General features: G+C 40.6%; 1 protein-coding gene and 1 pseudogene across 1 annotated transcript; both read right to left on the reverse strand.

Moving 5' to 3' along the window:
* Positions 1 to 7,756: 7,756 nt before the first annotated feature.
* Positions 7,757 to 9,958, reverse strand: LOC103665208 (annotated as a pseudogene).
* A 6,476-nt stretch (positions 9,959 to 16,434) lies between these two features.
* On the reverse strand, positions 16,435 to 17,512 carry LOC103665106 (putative olfactory receptor 2W6). The gene has a single exon (XM_008693026.1). It carries the CDS (start codon positions 17,510 to 17,512, stop codon positions 16,583 to 16,585), a length of 930 nt encoding a protein of 309 aa, XP_008691248.1. The 3' UTR covers positions 16,435 to 16,582.
* Positions 17,513 to 18,698: the final 1,186 nt, after the last annotated feature.

Here is an 18,698-nt window from a genome sequence, read left to right on the forward strand (position 1 = left end):
TGAGCCGAAACCAAGAGTCGGGCGTTTAACTGAGACACCCAGGCACCCCTCTTCCATTATTAATACCTTACAACAATATGGAATATTTACCGTAATTAACAAACTAACACATTTACTTCATTACTAACTAAAGTCCGTACTTTATTCACATTTCCTTCATTTCTATGTATTGCACTTTTTTCCACTTCCAGTCCTTAACAAACCAAATTTAAACTGTATTAAAAAAGTAATTATGTAGGAATGATCAACCACACTTGAAAGAGAAGAATAAAAAAGGGACTTGGCACACAATTCATTTATAATATTTAAATTGTGATATTAACATTAAAACAGGCAAACAGATCAATAGAGCAGAGTCAAGTGTCCACACGGACAAGTGCTATGCTGATTTTAGTACACAATAAAGAAGGGGCTAGTCAATAAGTAGCATTTGCCGAAATGGGCTATTTTGGAAAATAAAGTGAAAAATGTGTTTTTCAATACTCAGAAAATTTCAGATGGTTTAATTTAACCTATAAAAATTAGAGGAATATATATCAGCATATCCCCCTGATTTTAGAGGAAAGAAAGCTGTATCAAACAGAATGCCCAAGACAAGTCACAAAGAAAGCCACCAGTTGAAAAGGAAAACCCCTCCACACCAACCGAGGGAAAACTTTTTTCTTACTCACTTCACCCACAGCTTCTGTGACCAGATGTGTGGTTTTTTTCTCTACACCGATCAATCCTCTAACACCAGCTGGACGTCCTACAATTCAGATCTGACACTGTCTACCTGGAGTTAGGGTCAGATTCCACAAGTTAAAAGCTCAGTCCCGCCAGACGACCCTACTTCAGACCTAACTTGCAAGTCCCAAGCTGTCACCTGTGCTTCTGACTGTCTGGCTAGAAATCAGAGTTCCCAAAACCCCCGTCTCATGTTCCATAACTTCTAAAATGATTCACAGAACTCAGGAAAACATGCTTTCCAGTTTGTTACATGATAAAGATATGATAAAGGAGACAGATGAACAGCCAGATGAAGAGATACATAGGTGAAGTCCAGAAGGGTTCCAGCACAAGAGTTTCTGTCCCTGTGGAGTTGGGGTGCACCAGCCTCCCACCACCTGCATGGCTTCACCAGTCCCGAAGCTCCCTGAATCCCATACTTTAGTGATCTTTATGGAAGCTTCCTCGTGTAAGTATAACCAATTATTAACTCAATTTTCAGCCCCGCCCCTCCCGGGAAGATGAGTGGGTGAGGCTGAAAAGTTCCAAGCTTGTAGTCATCGCTTGGTATTTCTGGTGGCCAACCCCTGCCCCGGAACCCACCAAGACTTGCCTCATTAGAACTAAAAACCCAGGAAATTCCGAAGGATTTTAGAGCTCTGTGTCAGGGACTGGGTTCAAAGACCAAGCACTAGAATAGAATATATTCCTTGTACTTCTCTCACTCAGGAAATTACTAAAGTCTTGGGAGCTTTGGCCAGAAGCCAGGGACAAAGATTAAAAAAATATATGTATTTCTTATTATATTATAGTATCACATTAATAAATATCATTACATTGCTTTATGAACTCAGTACAAAAAATACTTTATTAATAAAACCTTTAAAAAGAACAAGAATAGGAGTAAATACTTAACAGTAAAATAAACTTGGGGCACTTGGGTGGCTCAGTCAGTTGGGCATCCAGCTATTGGTTTTGGCTCAGGTCATGATCTCACGGGTCCTGCGATTGAGTCCCGTGTGGGGCTCTGTGCCCAATGGGAAGTCTGCTTGAGATTCTCTCCCTCTGTCCCTCCCCCCACTGGTACACATGGGTACACTCGTGCTCTCTTTCTCAAAAATAAATAAATAAATCTTTTTTAAAAATTAAAAAATAAACTGTATGAAGTTTAGAATCCTGAGTATGTAAAGTAACCATTCAATTCAGTAGGAAAAATGCAACTATCAATGGAAATGGAAAAACATATTAACTGCAATTCATAGATGAGAAAATTCTGTCAGCCAATAAAATATATGAAGATTCTCAAATTTAAGGGTAATCAACGTGATGCAATAATTTATCATATTTCACCTATAAAAATGAATTGTAGTAGCACTATATGGTGTGTGTTAGAAGGGATTGTATGTTAATACCATGTAAGAGGCGGAGTTCAGTCTTCCTGTTGACATAGAGTATGAAGTAATTAATAGAATGGGAATAAAAGAAAAGGAACAGCGTAAGAGATATTTCAACGATGTAATTGAAAATCCTTGATGTATGTTGGTAATAGAGAAGACAGAACAGTTAATTGTTATATAATAAAAGAAATGCTGTTCCTCAAAGTCTAATTTAGTTATTTGATGTTTAACTTGCAGTAATACAGGAACGAAATAGAAGTAACATATCTCATGATACTCTACAAAGAATATCTAATAAATGGGTTTAAATATACTCTAGAGAAGTATGGGAAAGATTTATTTATTGGAAACTGAAAAAAAAATGCACACACACTAAAAAAAAGCCCAGAAAGATGTGAGAGTTGACAAAACCAAAAAAACGAATTAAAAAATAAAAGAGCAGAATAATCCTAGAAAAGAGGAATAAAATTTAATCTTAATATTTTCTTCCTTAACTATTTGAGGCTATGAATGTCATGTAAGCACTGATTTAGAAAAATCCCAGAAAATAATATTTAATGTTTTGTCAGTGTTTTCTAAATGTTTTATAATTGGTAAAATGAATACATTCATAGCCTCTGTAGAAAATTCTAGGTATGGATTATGTCTGTTTGCTTTAAAGATTTTCTACTAGGTTTTGCTTCTTATTGTGATCAGAAAATTATGTCTCTAATATTCCTGCTTTTCAGAATTAACTGAAACGTTCTTTGTGGTCTAAGACATGGACACTTCTGGCAAATGCTCCATAGGCATTTAAGACAAACATGTATTCTGTTTTAAGCTATAAATTTTTAAATAAATTTTCAGTTAGAACAGTTTTAGATTTACAGAAATATTGTAAAAATAGTACAGTTTCCAAATAGCTAATATCCAGTTTCCCCTATTACAAACATATTAGTATGGTACATTTCTCACAATTTAGAAGCCAATAGTGATGCATTGGTATTAACTAAAGTCCATGTTTTCCTTAGTTTTACCTAATGTCCTTTTTCTGTTGCATGATCCTATCCAGCACACCGCACCATTTAGTGGTATGTCTATACCTAGTCATCGTATCTCCTTAGACTTCTTTTGGCTGTGTCTCAGACTTTCCTTGTTCCACAGCTTGGAGGGGTTCTGTCCCTCAATTGATATTTGTCTGTTTTTTCCCCCTTATAATTAGACTGAGATTAAATGCTTCTGGGAGGAAACACACGCAGATAAAGTGCCATTCTCATGAAATCCTGTCAAGGGAACATACTATCAACATGACGTACGCTGTCCACGTTGCTCTGGGTTACCTGGCTGAGGTGTATGTGTCCGATTTCGCCAAGTAAAGTTACCCTTTTCTCCCCTTGCACACCTTCCGCACCCCCTGGGACAAGATCACCACGTGAACATCAGACTTACAGAGTGAGAGCTATGGCTCCACCTCGTTGAGAGTGGAGTATTTTCATACATTATTTAGAATTTTTCTTTTTCTTTTAAGACTTTATTTATTTTTGTGAGAGAGAGAGAATGAGCATGAGCGGGGGAAGAGGGGGGCCAAGGGAGAAGCAGACTCCCCACTGAGCGCGGAGCCTGGTGGGGGACTCAATCCCAGGACCCTGGGGTCATGACCTGAGCCTAAGGCAGACGCTTCACCGATGGAGCCACCCAGACGCCCAATTATTTAGAATTTTTCTGCATGAGACCTATGGCTATTCTCCCTATGTATTTAGTGTTCATTTATTTACATCAATATGGATCACATATTTATTTTATACTTCGTGTTATATCTCAATAGATTTTATTTATTTTGTTGCTCAAATTCCTATGGCTTTGGCCACTGGGAGGTCTTTCAGGAGCCTGCCATGTCACTTTGATACACCCCCATCATGTGTTGTCCTGGAGTACTTCCTTACTGTCTGGTACCATAAAATGCTCCAAGATTATCTTGACTGTTCCCTTCCTTAGTCCTAAAATCGGCCATTTCTTCAGAAAGCCCAGGTTCCTTTTATTGGAGACCAGTGTTAGAAATCAAGACTTGAAATGAGGTTTGCTCACGGTCCTTGGGATGTCAATGCTTCTGACCCTCTGAGTTGAGAGAGCAAATACATGTGTGTTGATGTCTGGTATTGGTGTGAGGGTAGTGCCGGCCGCTTAGAATAAGTTAGGAAGTTTTTCTGCTTCTTGTAATTTTCTAGAGGAGGTTGTAGAAGATGGGTATGAGTTTGTAAGTATTTTGTAGAATTTCCCAGTGTAGCCAGTGGGACCTACTGCTTTGTGCTTGGGAAAGTATTAATTATTGATTCAATTTCTTTCATTGAAATAGTTATTCAGATTATCTGTTTCTCCACATCTGAGTTTTGTTAGTTTGTTCTTTTAAGGAATTGGTCCATTTCATCTAGTTTATCAAATTCATGGTCCAGACTTGTTCATAGTACCCCTTTATTATCCATTTAAGATCCCTGAGGTCAGTGCTCATGACCCCTCTCTCATTTCTGACATTGGTAACTTGTGTTCTCTCTCTCTGTCTAGTCTGGCTAGAAGTTCATCAATTTTATTGATTCAGCCTTTGATTTCATTAATCTTTCTTGATTGTTTTCCTGCTTTCAATTTCCTTGATTTGTACTCTAATTTTTCTTTTCTGCCACTTGCTTTTAGCCTATAAATATTTAAACTTATAACCTGGATCCACATTTTATTTTATTTGAAGATTTATTTATGTATGTATTTTAGAAAGAGAGCACCAGTGGAGGGGGCAGAGGGGGAAGGAGAAGGAGAGAATCTCAAACAGACTCCATGCTGAGCACGGAGCCTGACATGGGCTCCATCCCCCACGACCCTGAGATCATGACCTGAGCTGGAACCAAGAGTCGGTTGCTTAACCAACTGCACCACCCAGGCGCCCCTGGATTCACATTTTAAATTATTGCATCTCTGTCTTAGTTTGGTCTGTTTAATTTGTCAATGACTGTTCAGGTTCAATTGAATTTTCTAACTGAGAATGTTTCCATATTACTTCCTTTTTTAAATTCTTATACTGTAGCTCGTGAAGACTGATGCACAATGATTTCATGGCACATCTTTATTGTATATAGAAAATGCCGTTATGAGGTGACTGGGTGGCAAAGTCAGTTAAGTGCTCGACTCTTGGTTTCCACTCAGGTCGTGATCTCAGGGTCATGAGCGCAAGCCCCACGTTGGGCTCCATGTTCAGTGGGGAGTCTGCTTGAGATTCTCTCCCTCTGCCCCTCCCCCTGCCCTCTCTCTAAAAAAAATAAATAAACCTTAAAAAAAAAAGAAAGAAAGAAAACCCCATTGCCACAAGTGTCCTTTGTTATCTTGTTCAATGTTTTAGAATCTTAATTTATTTTTTTTTAAAGATTTTATTTATTTATTTGACACAGAGAGAGACAGCCAGCGAGAGAGGGAACACAAGCAGGGGGAGTGGGAGAGGAAGAAACAGGCTCCCAGCGGAAGAGCCTGATGTGGGGCTCGATCCCAGAACGCCGGGATCACGCCCTGAACTGAAGGCAGACGCTTAACGACTGTGCCACCCAGGCGCCCCTAGAATCTTAATTTAAACTTGTCTGCAGCTATATTTGAACTCTTTATTATTATTATTATTATTATTTTGCATATGTTTGCTGTGCCTTTGAAACCATTTAATGTCAATCTTTCCGTGTCACTTTGTTGAAAAACTAATGAGGATTCGTGGAAAGTTACTAGTTTAACATTTTATCTCTGCTCTTAACCTCAAAATGTCCACTCTACCTGTCAGAGCTAACTGTTGCAACAAGCAGACGGATGGCTTGAGTGAGACTTCAGGCTTTCTTAGATATCCAGGTCAGGAAATCTTGAGGGCTTTGTCCCTGGAAGTCCTCAAAATGAGATAAACAGTCTAGCGACCCCTGGAGCTGATCCTGAAAAGATGTCAACTCTACTCTTTAATACCCAGGTATAAATTTATTGGAGCCCACATCCATATGTTGGGAGTGTCTCCACACTGCAATTGGAGTGCTATTTACAGATGCATTATTATCATGTTATCCCTGTTATCTCAGTGGCTTTCTGTTATACTTGAAATATAAACTCCTTAACATGCTCCTGAGTCCTGTGCGATGAGATTCCTACCTACTCCCCCAATGTCACCTGTCTCCCCACTGTGCCCACACTCCCCGTGTCCAAGTTCTTTGACAGGTAAACCTTTTTCCCACCCCTCTGCTTGAAGCCTGTTTTTCTAAAACTGTACTCATTTTCTCTCTGCTTCTTTAGCTGAATAATGCCACCTCATCCTTTAATAATCAACAGTTTAATTCCCTTAATCACAATGTCTCACTTAGCCACACCTACACCTTACTACAACATCTTATACTTTGCAGTCATAGCTTTTATATGGAGCGCTTCCAGGACTTTCGAAGGGAACTCGGAGAGTGAGAACAGGATTGTGTTCAGGAACGTGGACCTACGTGGCCTGGAGTCAAACACAACTCTGCCACCTAGTTGTGGGATCATAGTCAGCGTTCTTAACCTTTCTGTGCCACCGTTCTTTCCTCTGTAAAAATATCTACAAGAGGGACTAAATCATATATTTTTGGTGAGAATTAGATAATTCAATATATGAAGAGCCTGGAACAGTTCCTGGCGTGCAGTACGTTCAACCGTTAGCTATTAGTACAACTGTTGCTACGGCAAATCGTACCTATGGATTTGTAGGCGGATTTGTGTGGGCCTAGTAGTTCTCAGAGAGCAGAGAACGTGAGAGCTACTCCACACTGTGTCTTCAGCAGCATCTAATAAATTAACATTTGCTAAGTTACTTAATTAACATTAAAGTCCTGAAATGATTTTGGCTTTTCGACATCAGTTAGTATCCTGCAAGGTAACATTTATGAGACTATGTGAGGTGAAAAGTTGTGCAGGGTAACAAGGACGAAATTACTGGGGCCTTTTCTACTTAACACCAAATAATGTACTCAATCTCGTAAGAAGTTATTAATTTATAACACTCGCTTTCAGCCATTAAACCGGAAGGACTAAAAGGGTCAGTACTTTTCAGGAGTATGGGGGAGAAACAGTTCTGTCGGTTACAGCTGAGCACGGTCCTACGGCTGCTTCAGGAACTGTAAAAGAATTGGGATAAAATACAATTTGACTTCAAAACATGAAACGCAGAGTTTAAAAATTCCCACTTACTAAGACTGATTACTTCCTACAACCAGAAACATATATGACATTTAGAGAGCACTGTTAAAAAAAAGACACAGAAGAAACCCACGAATCAATAGCGAGCTGCTTTACGTCCTCACTCTCACTGACTGATATCAGAATGCCAAACTGTTGAATTGTGGGGGGAGTACTAAAGCCATAATTTTTTGTCCCTGCATTAAATGGGGACCAGACACACTTTTCAATTCCCCATTTTATTTTATTTTAATTTTTTGTTTTTGTCTAGTTTTTATTTCATAATCCTAAACCTAACTTTGCAATCCAGCTAGACTCGCAGGGGAGTAAGGAGAATATGGAGCCCATAGAACTGCAGCGAGAGCACAAAGAGTATAGGACGTTCGAGCAGATGGGGGTGAAGGGGTGCTCTCCTGAGCTATAGAAGGAATAGTCCGGTGGTTTAGATAAAACACAAGTCAAATTTACCAGGTTTGTCCACAGTCAGCAGTGGTGATCTTCTTGCTGGTCTTGCCTTTTCCTGGACCCAAAGTGCTCCATATTTCACAACATCCCTGCCCCCTCTCACCTTGCCAAAGACCACACGCTTGCCATCTCACTCAGTGTTGGCAATGCAGATGAAAAACTGGGAACCGTTCATGTTCGGTCCAGCATTTGCCATGGATGAGATGCCAGGACCCGTATGCTTCAGGATGAGATGCTCATCCTTAAACTTCTCCCCACAGATGGAGTTATTGCCAGTGCCATTGTGGTGTGTGAAGTCACCGCCCTGGCACATAAATCCCGAAATAATCCTGTGAAAGCAGGAACCTTTAGAACCAAGTCCTTTCTCCCCATGGCTCAGAGCACAAAAGTTTTATTTTTTTTAAAGATTTTATTTATTTGAGAGAGAAAGAGCATGAGCGGGGGGGGGGGGGGAAGGGGCAGAGGGAGAAGCAGAGTCCCCGCTGAGTGCAGAGCCCCACGCAGGGCTTATCCCAGGACCCTGAGATCATGACATGAGCGGAAGTCAGATGCTTAACCACTTAACCGACTGAGCCATCCGGGCGCCCAGAGCACTTTTCTGCTGTCTGGAATTTGTCTGCAAACAGCTGGAGGGAGACGCAGCCCAAGGGCTTGTGCTCCACAGTGATGTCAGAGAACATGGCAGGGTTGACCGGGGCTGGGCCCGGCTGGGGCTCGTGAGCAGCGGCACCTGCAAGGTTCCAATCCCTATTTTAAACAACATTGAGACCAAGCGATAATAACAGCTGCTTGCTCCAAGAAATATCAGTGGAACAGCTCACTTATCAAGCTTTCCTTCAAGACTTTTGCCTTGCTGTGCCCACCAACCCAAATCTACTATTTTTAAGCTCTGCCCAAACAACAATTCTCTGTTTTGCAAGGTTCATCTCATAATCACTCATTCCAGATCTGAAAACCTTATAAATATCCTTCCTTAGTTTTTCCCCCTTGAGACTCCAATAGCACTGTCAAGAGAGTATTTTCCATTTCTGGGGTGGGAGTGATAAACTCAGCTTTGCTTGACCAACAGCTGTGTGTAGAGGTCTTGGGGGAACTGGACAGTCAGTAGATACGGTGTAAGTTTTCAGTGGACAAACACATTTATTCTTATTGAATATATGCTGAGGAATGAATTTTGAGGTCAGAGAATAGGCAGATGATATATTGTCAAGTAATGGCCTCCTCCCTAAATCCACACCTTATAGTTCCCCCACACATCAGCTATGCGAGTAGCTTTGGCCAATGGGACATTGCAAACATGACATAAACAGAAATTTGAAAAGGGAAGGTCCTCTTGGAACGCCGATGCCATGTGAAGCAGCCTGCGTTAGTCTGGTGAAGACATGTAATCAGCAGCCATCACTTGACATATGAGTGAAGTCATTGTAGACTATCTGGTCCCAAACAAGCCATAGTACTGTAGTGCCATTCCCCAGTCTCGTCTCCCCTGAACAAGACTAGTGGAAGAACCATCTGGCTGAACTCAGCCCAAGCTGCTGATCCAGAGAATCATGAACCAATTAAAGAATTACTGCTTTATGCCCCTAAGCTGTGAGATGGTTAGTTAATGTGGCCATACATAACTGATAGGGTGTATGCTAACTTTCATAGGAACTGCCAAACAGCTTTCCGAACTGCACTCCCACCAGCGGAGCAGGAGAGATCGAGTCACTCCACATCTTCACCACCACTTGGTGTTGTCTTCCTTGGACTTTTAGCCATTACTCATAGTAAGAATGTACGGCACTTTTTTGGATGAGTACTGAGTTGAGAATCTTTTTATATGTTTGTCAGCCATTTGGATCTCTTTTTGTAAAGTTCTTGTTCTAGTTAATTACTCATTTTAAAAATTTTTGATATTTTTCTTGTTAGGATTGATGCTGGAGTTCTTTATAGGTTCAGGATAGGAGTCTTTCTGTCGGGTATATGGAGGGCAGATATTTTCTCCAATACTCAGTAGCCTGCCCTTTGATGTTCTCAACAGTGTCTTTTGATAATCAGAAGTTTTGATAAATTCTAACTTATTTTTTTCTTATCTTTTTAGTATTTTTTGTGTCCTGTTGAAGTCCTTGTTTACCAAGGCCACGAAGACATTTTTCTGTGTTCTCTTTTCCAAGCTTGTGGTAGATTGTCTCCATGATGTTCACCAATTTCTTCCCCATGCACACGTCATGCCATTCCCCTAATAATAGAAAGGATGTGTTCTTCCTTTCCCCCTTTGAATCTGGATTGGTGGCCTCGTGACTCACCTGATCAAAAGAATGCTGTGAAAGTAGACATTCTGGAACTTTGGAGTGTTGGTCATAAAAAGTTCAAAGCTTCCACCATGGTGTTTTTAGAACCCTCGCATTAGAGGAAGCCAGCAAGCATGTTAGAAGTCTAACTACCCTAAGACTACTTGGTGGAGAAGGAGGGCTCCCAGGAAGCAGCCAGCTACTTCTCCTGTGGCAGACAAAGCACCAGGCACGTCTGTGAAAGAGCATATTGAATATTTTATTCCCAAAAGATGCTACATGAAGAAGAAATGAGGTCCCACACATATGGCCCCATGTGAGCTGTGACAGCCATTTTCCACCTTTTCAGCCATCCTTTCTGAGGCCCCAGACATCAGAGCAGAAATGAGTAGTTCCTGGAAGTCCTCTCTTTGAACCCAAACTGACAAGTGGCTGTGGCCCAGGGCGACTCTAGAGCGGTGTTGCATTTAGAGTGGGTTATTACCCGGTTATCAGGGGTATCAACTTTTATATTTGTTACTATATTCTCGGTGAACCCGAGGGAAAGTTAAGGCAGGGCCTATTGCGTCTCCCCCACTGGACTACAAAGTCTGGTATTTCTATCCTTGTTCACAGAACTGATATTATACGAATAAAGATAATGTAGTATGAGCTTTCAGATAAGAAGATTCTCCTCAAAAATGTACAGTTCCTGGGGGTGTCTGGTTCAGTTGGTTAAGCATCTGACTCTTGGTTTCGGCTCAGGTTGTGATCTCAGGGTTGTGAGATAGAACCCCCGCATCCGGCTCCCTGCTCAGCGGGAACCCTGCTTCTCCCTCTCCCTCTGCCTCTCCTCCCACTCGTTTTCTCAATCTCTCTCTCACATAAATTAATACAATCTTAAAAAAAATAAAACAAGAAAATCAAATTAGCTAACATCATGACTCTTAAATTAATAATATTAGCAAAGTTTATAGACTTAAGTTTAGACTCAAAGTGGAAATAATTTGGCAATGCTGTTGAATCTTTCCAAAACCATTTTAGGGCAATTTAACCATTTGTTCAGAGTTTTGGTGACTTAAAGGAGGAAGAGTCAACATCTGGGAGTTACCTCTGTTCAGAGGAAGGAGGCTGTGAGTTTCCTCCAGCTAAGGGTGCGTTCTGACCAGGAGGCCAAGCAGCTGCGCACCCTGGGGGCGGGGGGCCCACGGTCACCCTCGGTCCTGGGCTGGCCCACTGTCTCCCCCACTACACATGAGCCTCCCTCACCGGCTGCTCTTCTCAACCGCCTACACTTTCAAACAACCACGCAATCGCCCTGCCTTTTAATAGTTAAAACAAACACATTAATGTAAACACAGTATGAATATCTGTTTAAACAACCCCATTAGATTTGTAGAATAATTCATATTTTACAGCTAAATAACCTAGGAATCAAAGAGGTTAAGCAGCATAAGCAAGGATACACATTTAAAATACGACGGAGCTAGGATTCAATTCTAAGTTTCAGTAAATAAATGATCTGTGCTCTTCCCACTGCTCTTTATTGAAGGAAAATAAAAGTTAAAGAGTAGAAAGGAAGGAAAAGAGATATTTTTTGAGATCCGGGGTTAAATCTGGACGCTAACAATTACTATATGCACCATGAGAAATTAATGACAACAGTCTATTTAGAAGGAGAAACGTTTTCTTAATTTCTGGGGCATTTTGTAATTTCATGGAAACCTGTATCCAGCTTTTGAAAAGGAAATCACTGCAAACAAATGAGGAATCACACGGAGGTGTTTACTCTATGTTCACTAACTGGAATTAAAATAAAAACTTAAAAAAATAAAAAATAAACTGAGGTGTTTAAGGATTAGACAGTTTAATCACAAGGTGTTTGAATCAAATATAAAAGGAGTCCCACCTGGACTGATCATTTGCAGTGACTTCAAAGTGACTTCCGACATACGTATAGATTATACTCCTAAGTCAGAAAATGTTATAATGATGAAATCTTTATACAGTTGACTCTCAAACAACACAGGTTTGACCTGGATGGGTTTACTTACGCATGGACTTTTTTCCATAAAGACAGTACAGGACTGCAAATGTGTTTTCTCTTCCTTATGATTTCTTTAATATTTTTTCTCTAGCTTACTTGATTGTGAGGATAAGTATAAAATACACGTAACATATACAGTACGTGTTAATGGACTGTTGATGTTATTGGTAAGGCTTCCGGTCAGCAGGAGACTGTTAGGAGTCAGCCCTTAGGGGAGCCAAAAATTATATGCAGATTTTCAACCCCATCAGGGTGTCCGTACTCCTCAGCCCCCATTGTTCAAGGATCCACTGTACTGTTTATTCACGGTCTTCGAGGGGTTCTGTGCCAGCGGGGCCAGAAATTTTCATCTGTGTATCCCAACAGATCCATAACTATTCCCTTGATGCCGTCAACTTGGTCAGCCTCAAAAGAACTAGGCCAGAGGTGATATTTTAGAATACATTTCAAATATACATGATTTGCGGTTACAGCCAACATTCATCAGCAAATGAGTGCAACAAATCTACTATTTTGCCAAAATAGGTCAGGCAACATCTTTATTCACTTATACAAGAATAAACCTATCATCTGTGTCATTTTTTAAGCAAAATTTGATGAAATTAAAGGGAGACATAGTCAATTTCACAGTCGTAGCTGGATATTTTAACATACGTGTTAGTTGATTTCTTAGCAATTGCTATAACTAGACAAAAAAAAATCAGTAAAGACACAGATGTTCTGGACACTGTCAACCATGTTGACCTAATTGATACTGAAGTCACAGGCCACCTGTGTCAGGAAAGTGTCCCAAGAACATAACTGCAGCTTGTTTTCAGCGGGCAAATTACAGCAGGCCGTCTCCGGGAGGGAGAAAGGCTGGCTCAGTAGGCTAAGCGTCTGCCTTTGGCTCAGGTCACATCAGGCTCCCCGCTCAGCTGCGAGTCTGCTTCTCCCTCTCTCTCTGCTCCTCCCCCACTGCTTGTGCTCTCTCACTCTCTCTCTCACATAAGTAAATAAAAAAAATAAAATCTTAAAAAAGAAAAAGAAAGGCTCCACCTTACAGAACCTTCAAACCTGCACAAAGGACACCTGCCCTTCCTGCGACAGTCGTTGACAGAAATGGCAGACCACAGGGGGCGTATCGTCTGGGGGGTGCTGACCATCCAGAGCTTCCACGAAGACGCCTGCGTGAAGTCCCTAAGAAGTCATCTGGCTGACAATTTTCCAAGGAATTCAACGTTTTTGTTACCTTGGGTAAGCACATGTTTGATGTCATAGAACAGTGAAATTTCTCATTTTACTTTTCTGTGACTGTCTCCACTGGGACTCTTTAGATAACATTTGTAAAGAAGCCTGCCATACTCCCCTAACACGGGGCATAGTCTGCATGGCGATAACACTAGTTCATGCATTAAAAATACGGCAGAAAAAATATGCTAGAAAAATTATGATAGAGATTTTTGCTTTTCAGATTGCCCATCAATTCTGGACTTTCAGAAACTATCAATCACACAAAGCAAAATAAAAAAGGTTTTCTTCATAATCATAAAAAAAGAAAATAGTGCATTTTTAACAGAATATCAGAAGGAAGTTATTTTTTATACTTAAAAGTAAGTATATTTTTAAATTTAAATTTTCTTATCAATTGCAACTGTGATATTTAATTTCACACAGAATGGGTGTGAATAGCTGTATCTGTGGAGTTTTGTGAGCCCTCCTTTCTTCTCAAGTTGATAAATATTATTTTTAGCAAGCCTCATAATAATGAGTGACATTCTCATATTATGGACTCATTCCTTTGAATGGCTATTTTTTTAAAAATGATCCCCTAAGACAATAAAATTCTTAAGTGAAAAGAAGTTTGAATTTGTTTATCTTTTTTCTTAAACACTTCTAAACAGAGTAAAAACTGAGGTCCAACAGAAGAATTGCTTTGGTACCACAGTAGAGACACAGTCAAGTAGTTTGTTGTGAAAAATCCTGAGCATGTCTTCAGGGAGTATGTGAGGAATGAAAGGGCGATTATATATGATAAAAATATTCATATAATTTATAATAGGTGTATGATACTCATTCCACATTCACATTTGTTCTGTTATACTTCTAGAAATTACTTCAGATTGATGTTAGACCTCTCGAAGCGAAATAAACCTTTTTCTTTTTTATTCTGTCTTAAGAATACTCCCAATAAATTATGTCAAGACAGGGGCACCTGGGTGGCTCAGTCAGTTAAGCACAGACCCTTGATTTCAGCTCAGGTCATGATCTCAGGGTCCTGAGATTTGGTTTGGGATTCTCTTTCTCCCTCTGCCCCTCCCCTGTTTGCTCGTGCAGACCTCTCTCTTAAAAAAAATATTTTCACGGGTTTTAATAATCAATTAACAATGGGAAATGAGTAACAAATAAGGAATAATGAAAGGGGAACTTTGAAGGCATTATATGGAAGAAAATCATTTTAACGAGGAGGGGAGAAATACTTTTCTTAGGTCAACCTGAAGAAGTTTAAAATTCCGAACTGTTGTTACCATACAAACAGCCTCCAGACTGTAGCAGAATTCACCGTAATTCCCCTCGAGTTTATGATTCATATGTAGGAGAAAAGGTTGTCCCCTAAAAGTTGGGGATGACTTTTGATACACATAGAGATTCCTTAATGGCTTTTTTCCTCTCTTATCATAGAGTTTACAGTGAATTAAGAAAAAAATTATAAAACATTTGACAGCAAATGTAAACTCAGACTGTATGTTGTGACAGATCCACTTGTAATCTTGAAGAACAGACAGAATTAGTGCATCACTTACAGTGAAGGACTGATTTCTGGAGTAATTAATCAGTTAAAATTAACAATCATCCCAAGCTATTACTGATTGCTTACTATCTCCAAGGCATTTTAATAACAACTTCATACCTGAAATGGTGCTAAAAAGGATTAAAAAATAATAGCCTTATGATCAAGGAATTTATAGACTAATTGGAGATATATTAAATATAATAATATTAACTAGAAAAACTGTCATTTCAGTGTATAAACATGCAACTGGTTAAAAGGAGGGACAGCATTTTTTTTTTTTTTAAAGATTTTATTTATTTATGTGACAGAGAGACAGCCAGCGAGAGAGGGAACACAGCAGGGGGAGTGGGAGAGGAAGAAGCAGGCTCACAGCAGAGGAGCCCGATGTGGGACTCGATCCCGGCACGCTGAGATCACGCCCTGAGCCGAAGGCAGACGCTTTAACGACTGCGCTACCCAGGCGCCCCGAGGGACAGCATTTTTAAATCAAAGAGACTCAGATAATGTTACAGATATCATGTGAATTTAAGCTAACCACTGTAGCATGGGAAAGATTTGGACAGGGGATTTGCATGGGCACTGTGGGAAGGGATGATGTCATGGTATTAACAGTTAAAGAAAAATGAGTGAATTTCTGAATGCTAGAATTCCCTCACAGGGTCTGCAGCATATCCAGCGTGCTGGGATGACTGCACAGTGAGCAAAGAAAGCAGGCTGGGGCTGATTCTTGGGTGACCTGTACACGCATCATACACTGGGTAGCAAAAGCAGTATTATTCAGTGGATAACAGCAAAGGTTCAGACTGGCACACATCACTTCTGAACCCCACTATCTTCTGTATAGCCTGGAATAATTTACATAGGATCTATAAACCACAGTTTTGTCATTTTAAAAAAATCAGGATGAAAATACCTGCATCCTTTCATTAAGAGGCTTGAGACTGTATAGTTAGTTTTATAACATAAATAAGACATAGTTTACTTTGTAGGGGAAAACTATGTTTCAGTAGAAAATTATGCATTGTCTAGACTCTAGAGGATACCCTTTAGGTTACCTGATTCTGATTCTGTTTACATTACATATTATTTATCATTATTAATTATAAATTATAGATTAACTGAGAGCAATGCAAAATAACTCTTGTCAATGACATGTGAATTCAGTTCTGTCAGGTGGAAATGGAATTGGCTTCTTTCCTCACAGCAAAAGCAGCAATTTTTTCTGTCCTTTTGCAAATTCATTTCAACATTTCTTCACTTCTTATAAATTTGTGATTTTGACTTTTTATTTTTTTATTTTTATAAGATTTTATGTTTTTAAGTAATCTCTGTGCCCGAGGTGGGACTCCAACTCACAACCCTGAGAGGCTCCACCCATTGAGCCAGCCAGGAGCCCCTTGACTTTTTTTTTTAAACTGGTTGTTAAGGTTGCCAGATTCCTTCACTAATTGAGTGGAATAAAATCTTTAACACATGTTTATTTTATACCTATGTGAAAATCATTTCACTGTTCTTCTAAGACTTAATTCTTTTTACTAAATATTATTTTGCTGAGATAGATGCATATTACGCATGGCTATGGTTGGTTCCTCTTGACTCTGGATACCCTTTGGGTACATATGGGGTACATATTTTTAAAAACCCAAGGCTTTGACACGTGGGCTAATTTTATTACAAGCACGAAGTAAATGGTAGTGTTTGAAAAAAGATTTTTTCACCTGGGACCGCATAACTGAGCCCACTGTGCTCCTGTTCAGTGCTGCCTCCCCAGAACCTTTGTCAGCGCCCCCTTCACCTCTTTGTTCCGTAAGGTGTATATGAGCGGGTTCAACGTGGGCGTCACGAGGTTGTAGAAGAGGGTGAGGAGCTTGCCCTGGTCCTGGGAGGCGCTGTTGCCTGGCTGCATGTACATGTAGGTGATGCTCCCGTAGAACAAGGAGACCACGGTGAGGTGCGAGCTGCAGGTGCTGACCGCCTTCCGGCGCCCGGCCGCGGACCTCATCTTGAGCACGGCTGCGGCGATGTGGCCGTAGGAGACGAGAATGAGGGCGAGCGGCAGCAGCACGATGAGAATGGCGAAGGTAAAGGCCAGCATCTCCACTGCGCGCGCGTCCACACAAGCCATCTTGATCAGCGCTGGCATTTCGCAGAGGAAGTGGTTGACCCGGCGCCGGCCGCATCTGGACAGCGTCATGGTGAGTGGGCACATGACGATGGCGTTGACCAGTCCGCTGCCCCAGGCCACAGCCACCAGTCGCAAACACAGCTGGGGGTGCATGATGACCAGATAGTGCAGGGGTTTGCAGACTGCCGCGTATCGGTCGTAGGCCATCACGGCCAGGAGGATGCACTCGACGCTCCCCACGGAGAGGAAGGAGAAAAGCTGGACCACACAGCCGGCGTAGCTGATGGTCTTGTCAGGGCCCCAGAGGTTCACCAGCATCTGCGGGATACAACTAGTACTGAAGCAGAGATCTAGGAAGGAAAGATTGGCCAGAAAGAAGTACATCGGGGTATGAAGTCGGGGGTCTAATATATACACAAGGATTATGGTTGAATTTCCCAACACGGCCACTGAATACAGGGCGAAATTTACTATGAAGAGCACCAGCTCCAGCTTGGGACGGTCAGAGAAGCCCAACAAGATAAAGCCATACTCTGCGCTGTCATTGCATCTTTCCATTGTCCTCCTTTCACATCGTCTGTATACCTGGTAAGAATAAAATGAATACTTGATCTATATTTTCTGAAAACCAGTGAATGTCAGGAATTTTAAGGAACAGAGAAGCCGTCAAGTCTAGCAACCCATCCTATATTAGGATAGCTTCTGCCCAGCCATATAAGCCATTCATCACTTGTTCAAACGCAGAACACAAATTATTTCACTGTTGGAAAATTCCAGCTTATAATCATCTTCCTTTTATTAAGTAGGAAGTTTCTTTCTCATTCATAAAACAAAGTATTTCACCTTTATTGAATAGACATCATATCTAATCTCTCTTCATGTGATAGCCATTTAAATATTTTAAGCTAAAGAAACCCAAATTTTCTTTAGGCCAAGATGTTTAATTTTCCACCACGATTCTTCCTATAACAAGATTATCAAGTCTGTTACCACCTTGTAACCGTCTTCCACATACTCTCATTGTTGACAATGACTTTCTGGAACTGTGACAACCAGGGCTGAGTTCAGTATCCAAGACATGATTTGAAAAACACGAAGTACAGGGAAACTACTGCCTATCATGGCCTGGATATTATATATATTTTTTTTTTCAAAGATTTTATTTACTTATTCGAGAGAGAGCACAAGCAGGGAGAGGGGCAGAGGAACACGCAGACTCCCCACTGCGTACAGAGCCCAATGTGGGACTGGATCCCAGGACCTTGAGCTCAGGGCCTGAGCTGAAGTCAGACGCTCGACTGACTGAGCCACCCAGGCGCCCCTGGATATTCTTATCAAGGTGCTGTAAGTCTGCGGTTACTTCATAGTGTCAGTGCTACCTTTTTACTTAGGTTATAATTGGATCTACTAAATATTTACTTATTCCTATGAAATGCTGTCAACTCAGGTCTCTTACACCCCTTTGAAAGAAAAAGACTTTTGTAGCATAGAATCCGAGGATTGGGGAAGATATTCTGTCCAGCAATAAAATGGCAACTTTGAATATATTTGTCTTCTGGTAGTTTTTTAGAAACATTGAAACAAAGTGATTAGCTTGCAGAAGAGAGATGCATGGCCATATGGATAATGGAGAGAGAAGGAGGGACACTGTGGTGCAGAGAGTAATTTTAAAAAGTAAATTGAAAAAGATTGACTTTAATATGGCTAAGAAGAATAAAGAGAGCTGATTCATTAGAGACAGAAT

Source organism: Ursus maritimus, unplaced genomic scaffold (assembly GCF_017311325.1).
Source record: "Ursus maritimus isolate PB19 unplaced genomic scaffold, ASM1731132v1 scaffold_30, whole genome shotgun sequence".
NCBI classification, from domain to species: Eukaryota; Metazoa; Chordata; class Mammalia; order Carnivora; family Ursidae; genus Ursus; species Ursus maritimus.

Coding starts and splice junctions, on each gene's coding strand:
- LOC103665106 (XM_008693026.1), bottom strand. CDS start 17,512: ATGGAAAGATGCAATGACAGCGCAGAGTATGGCTTTATCTTGTTGGGC.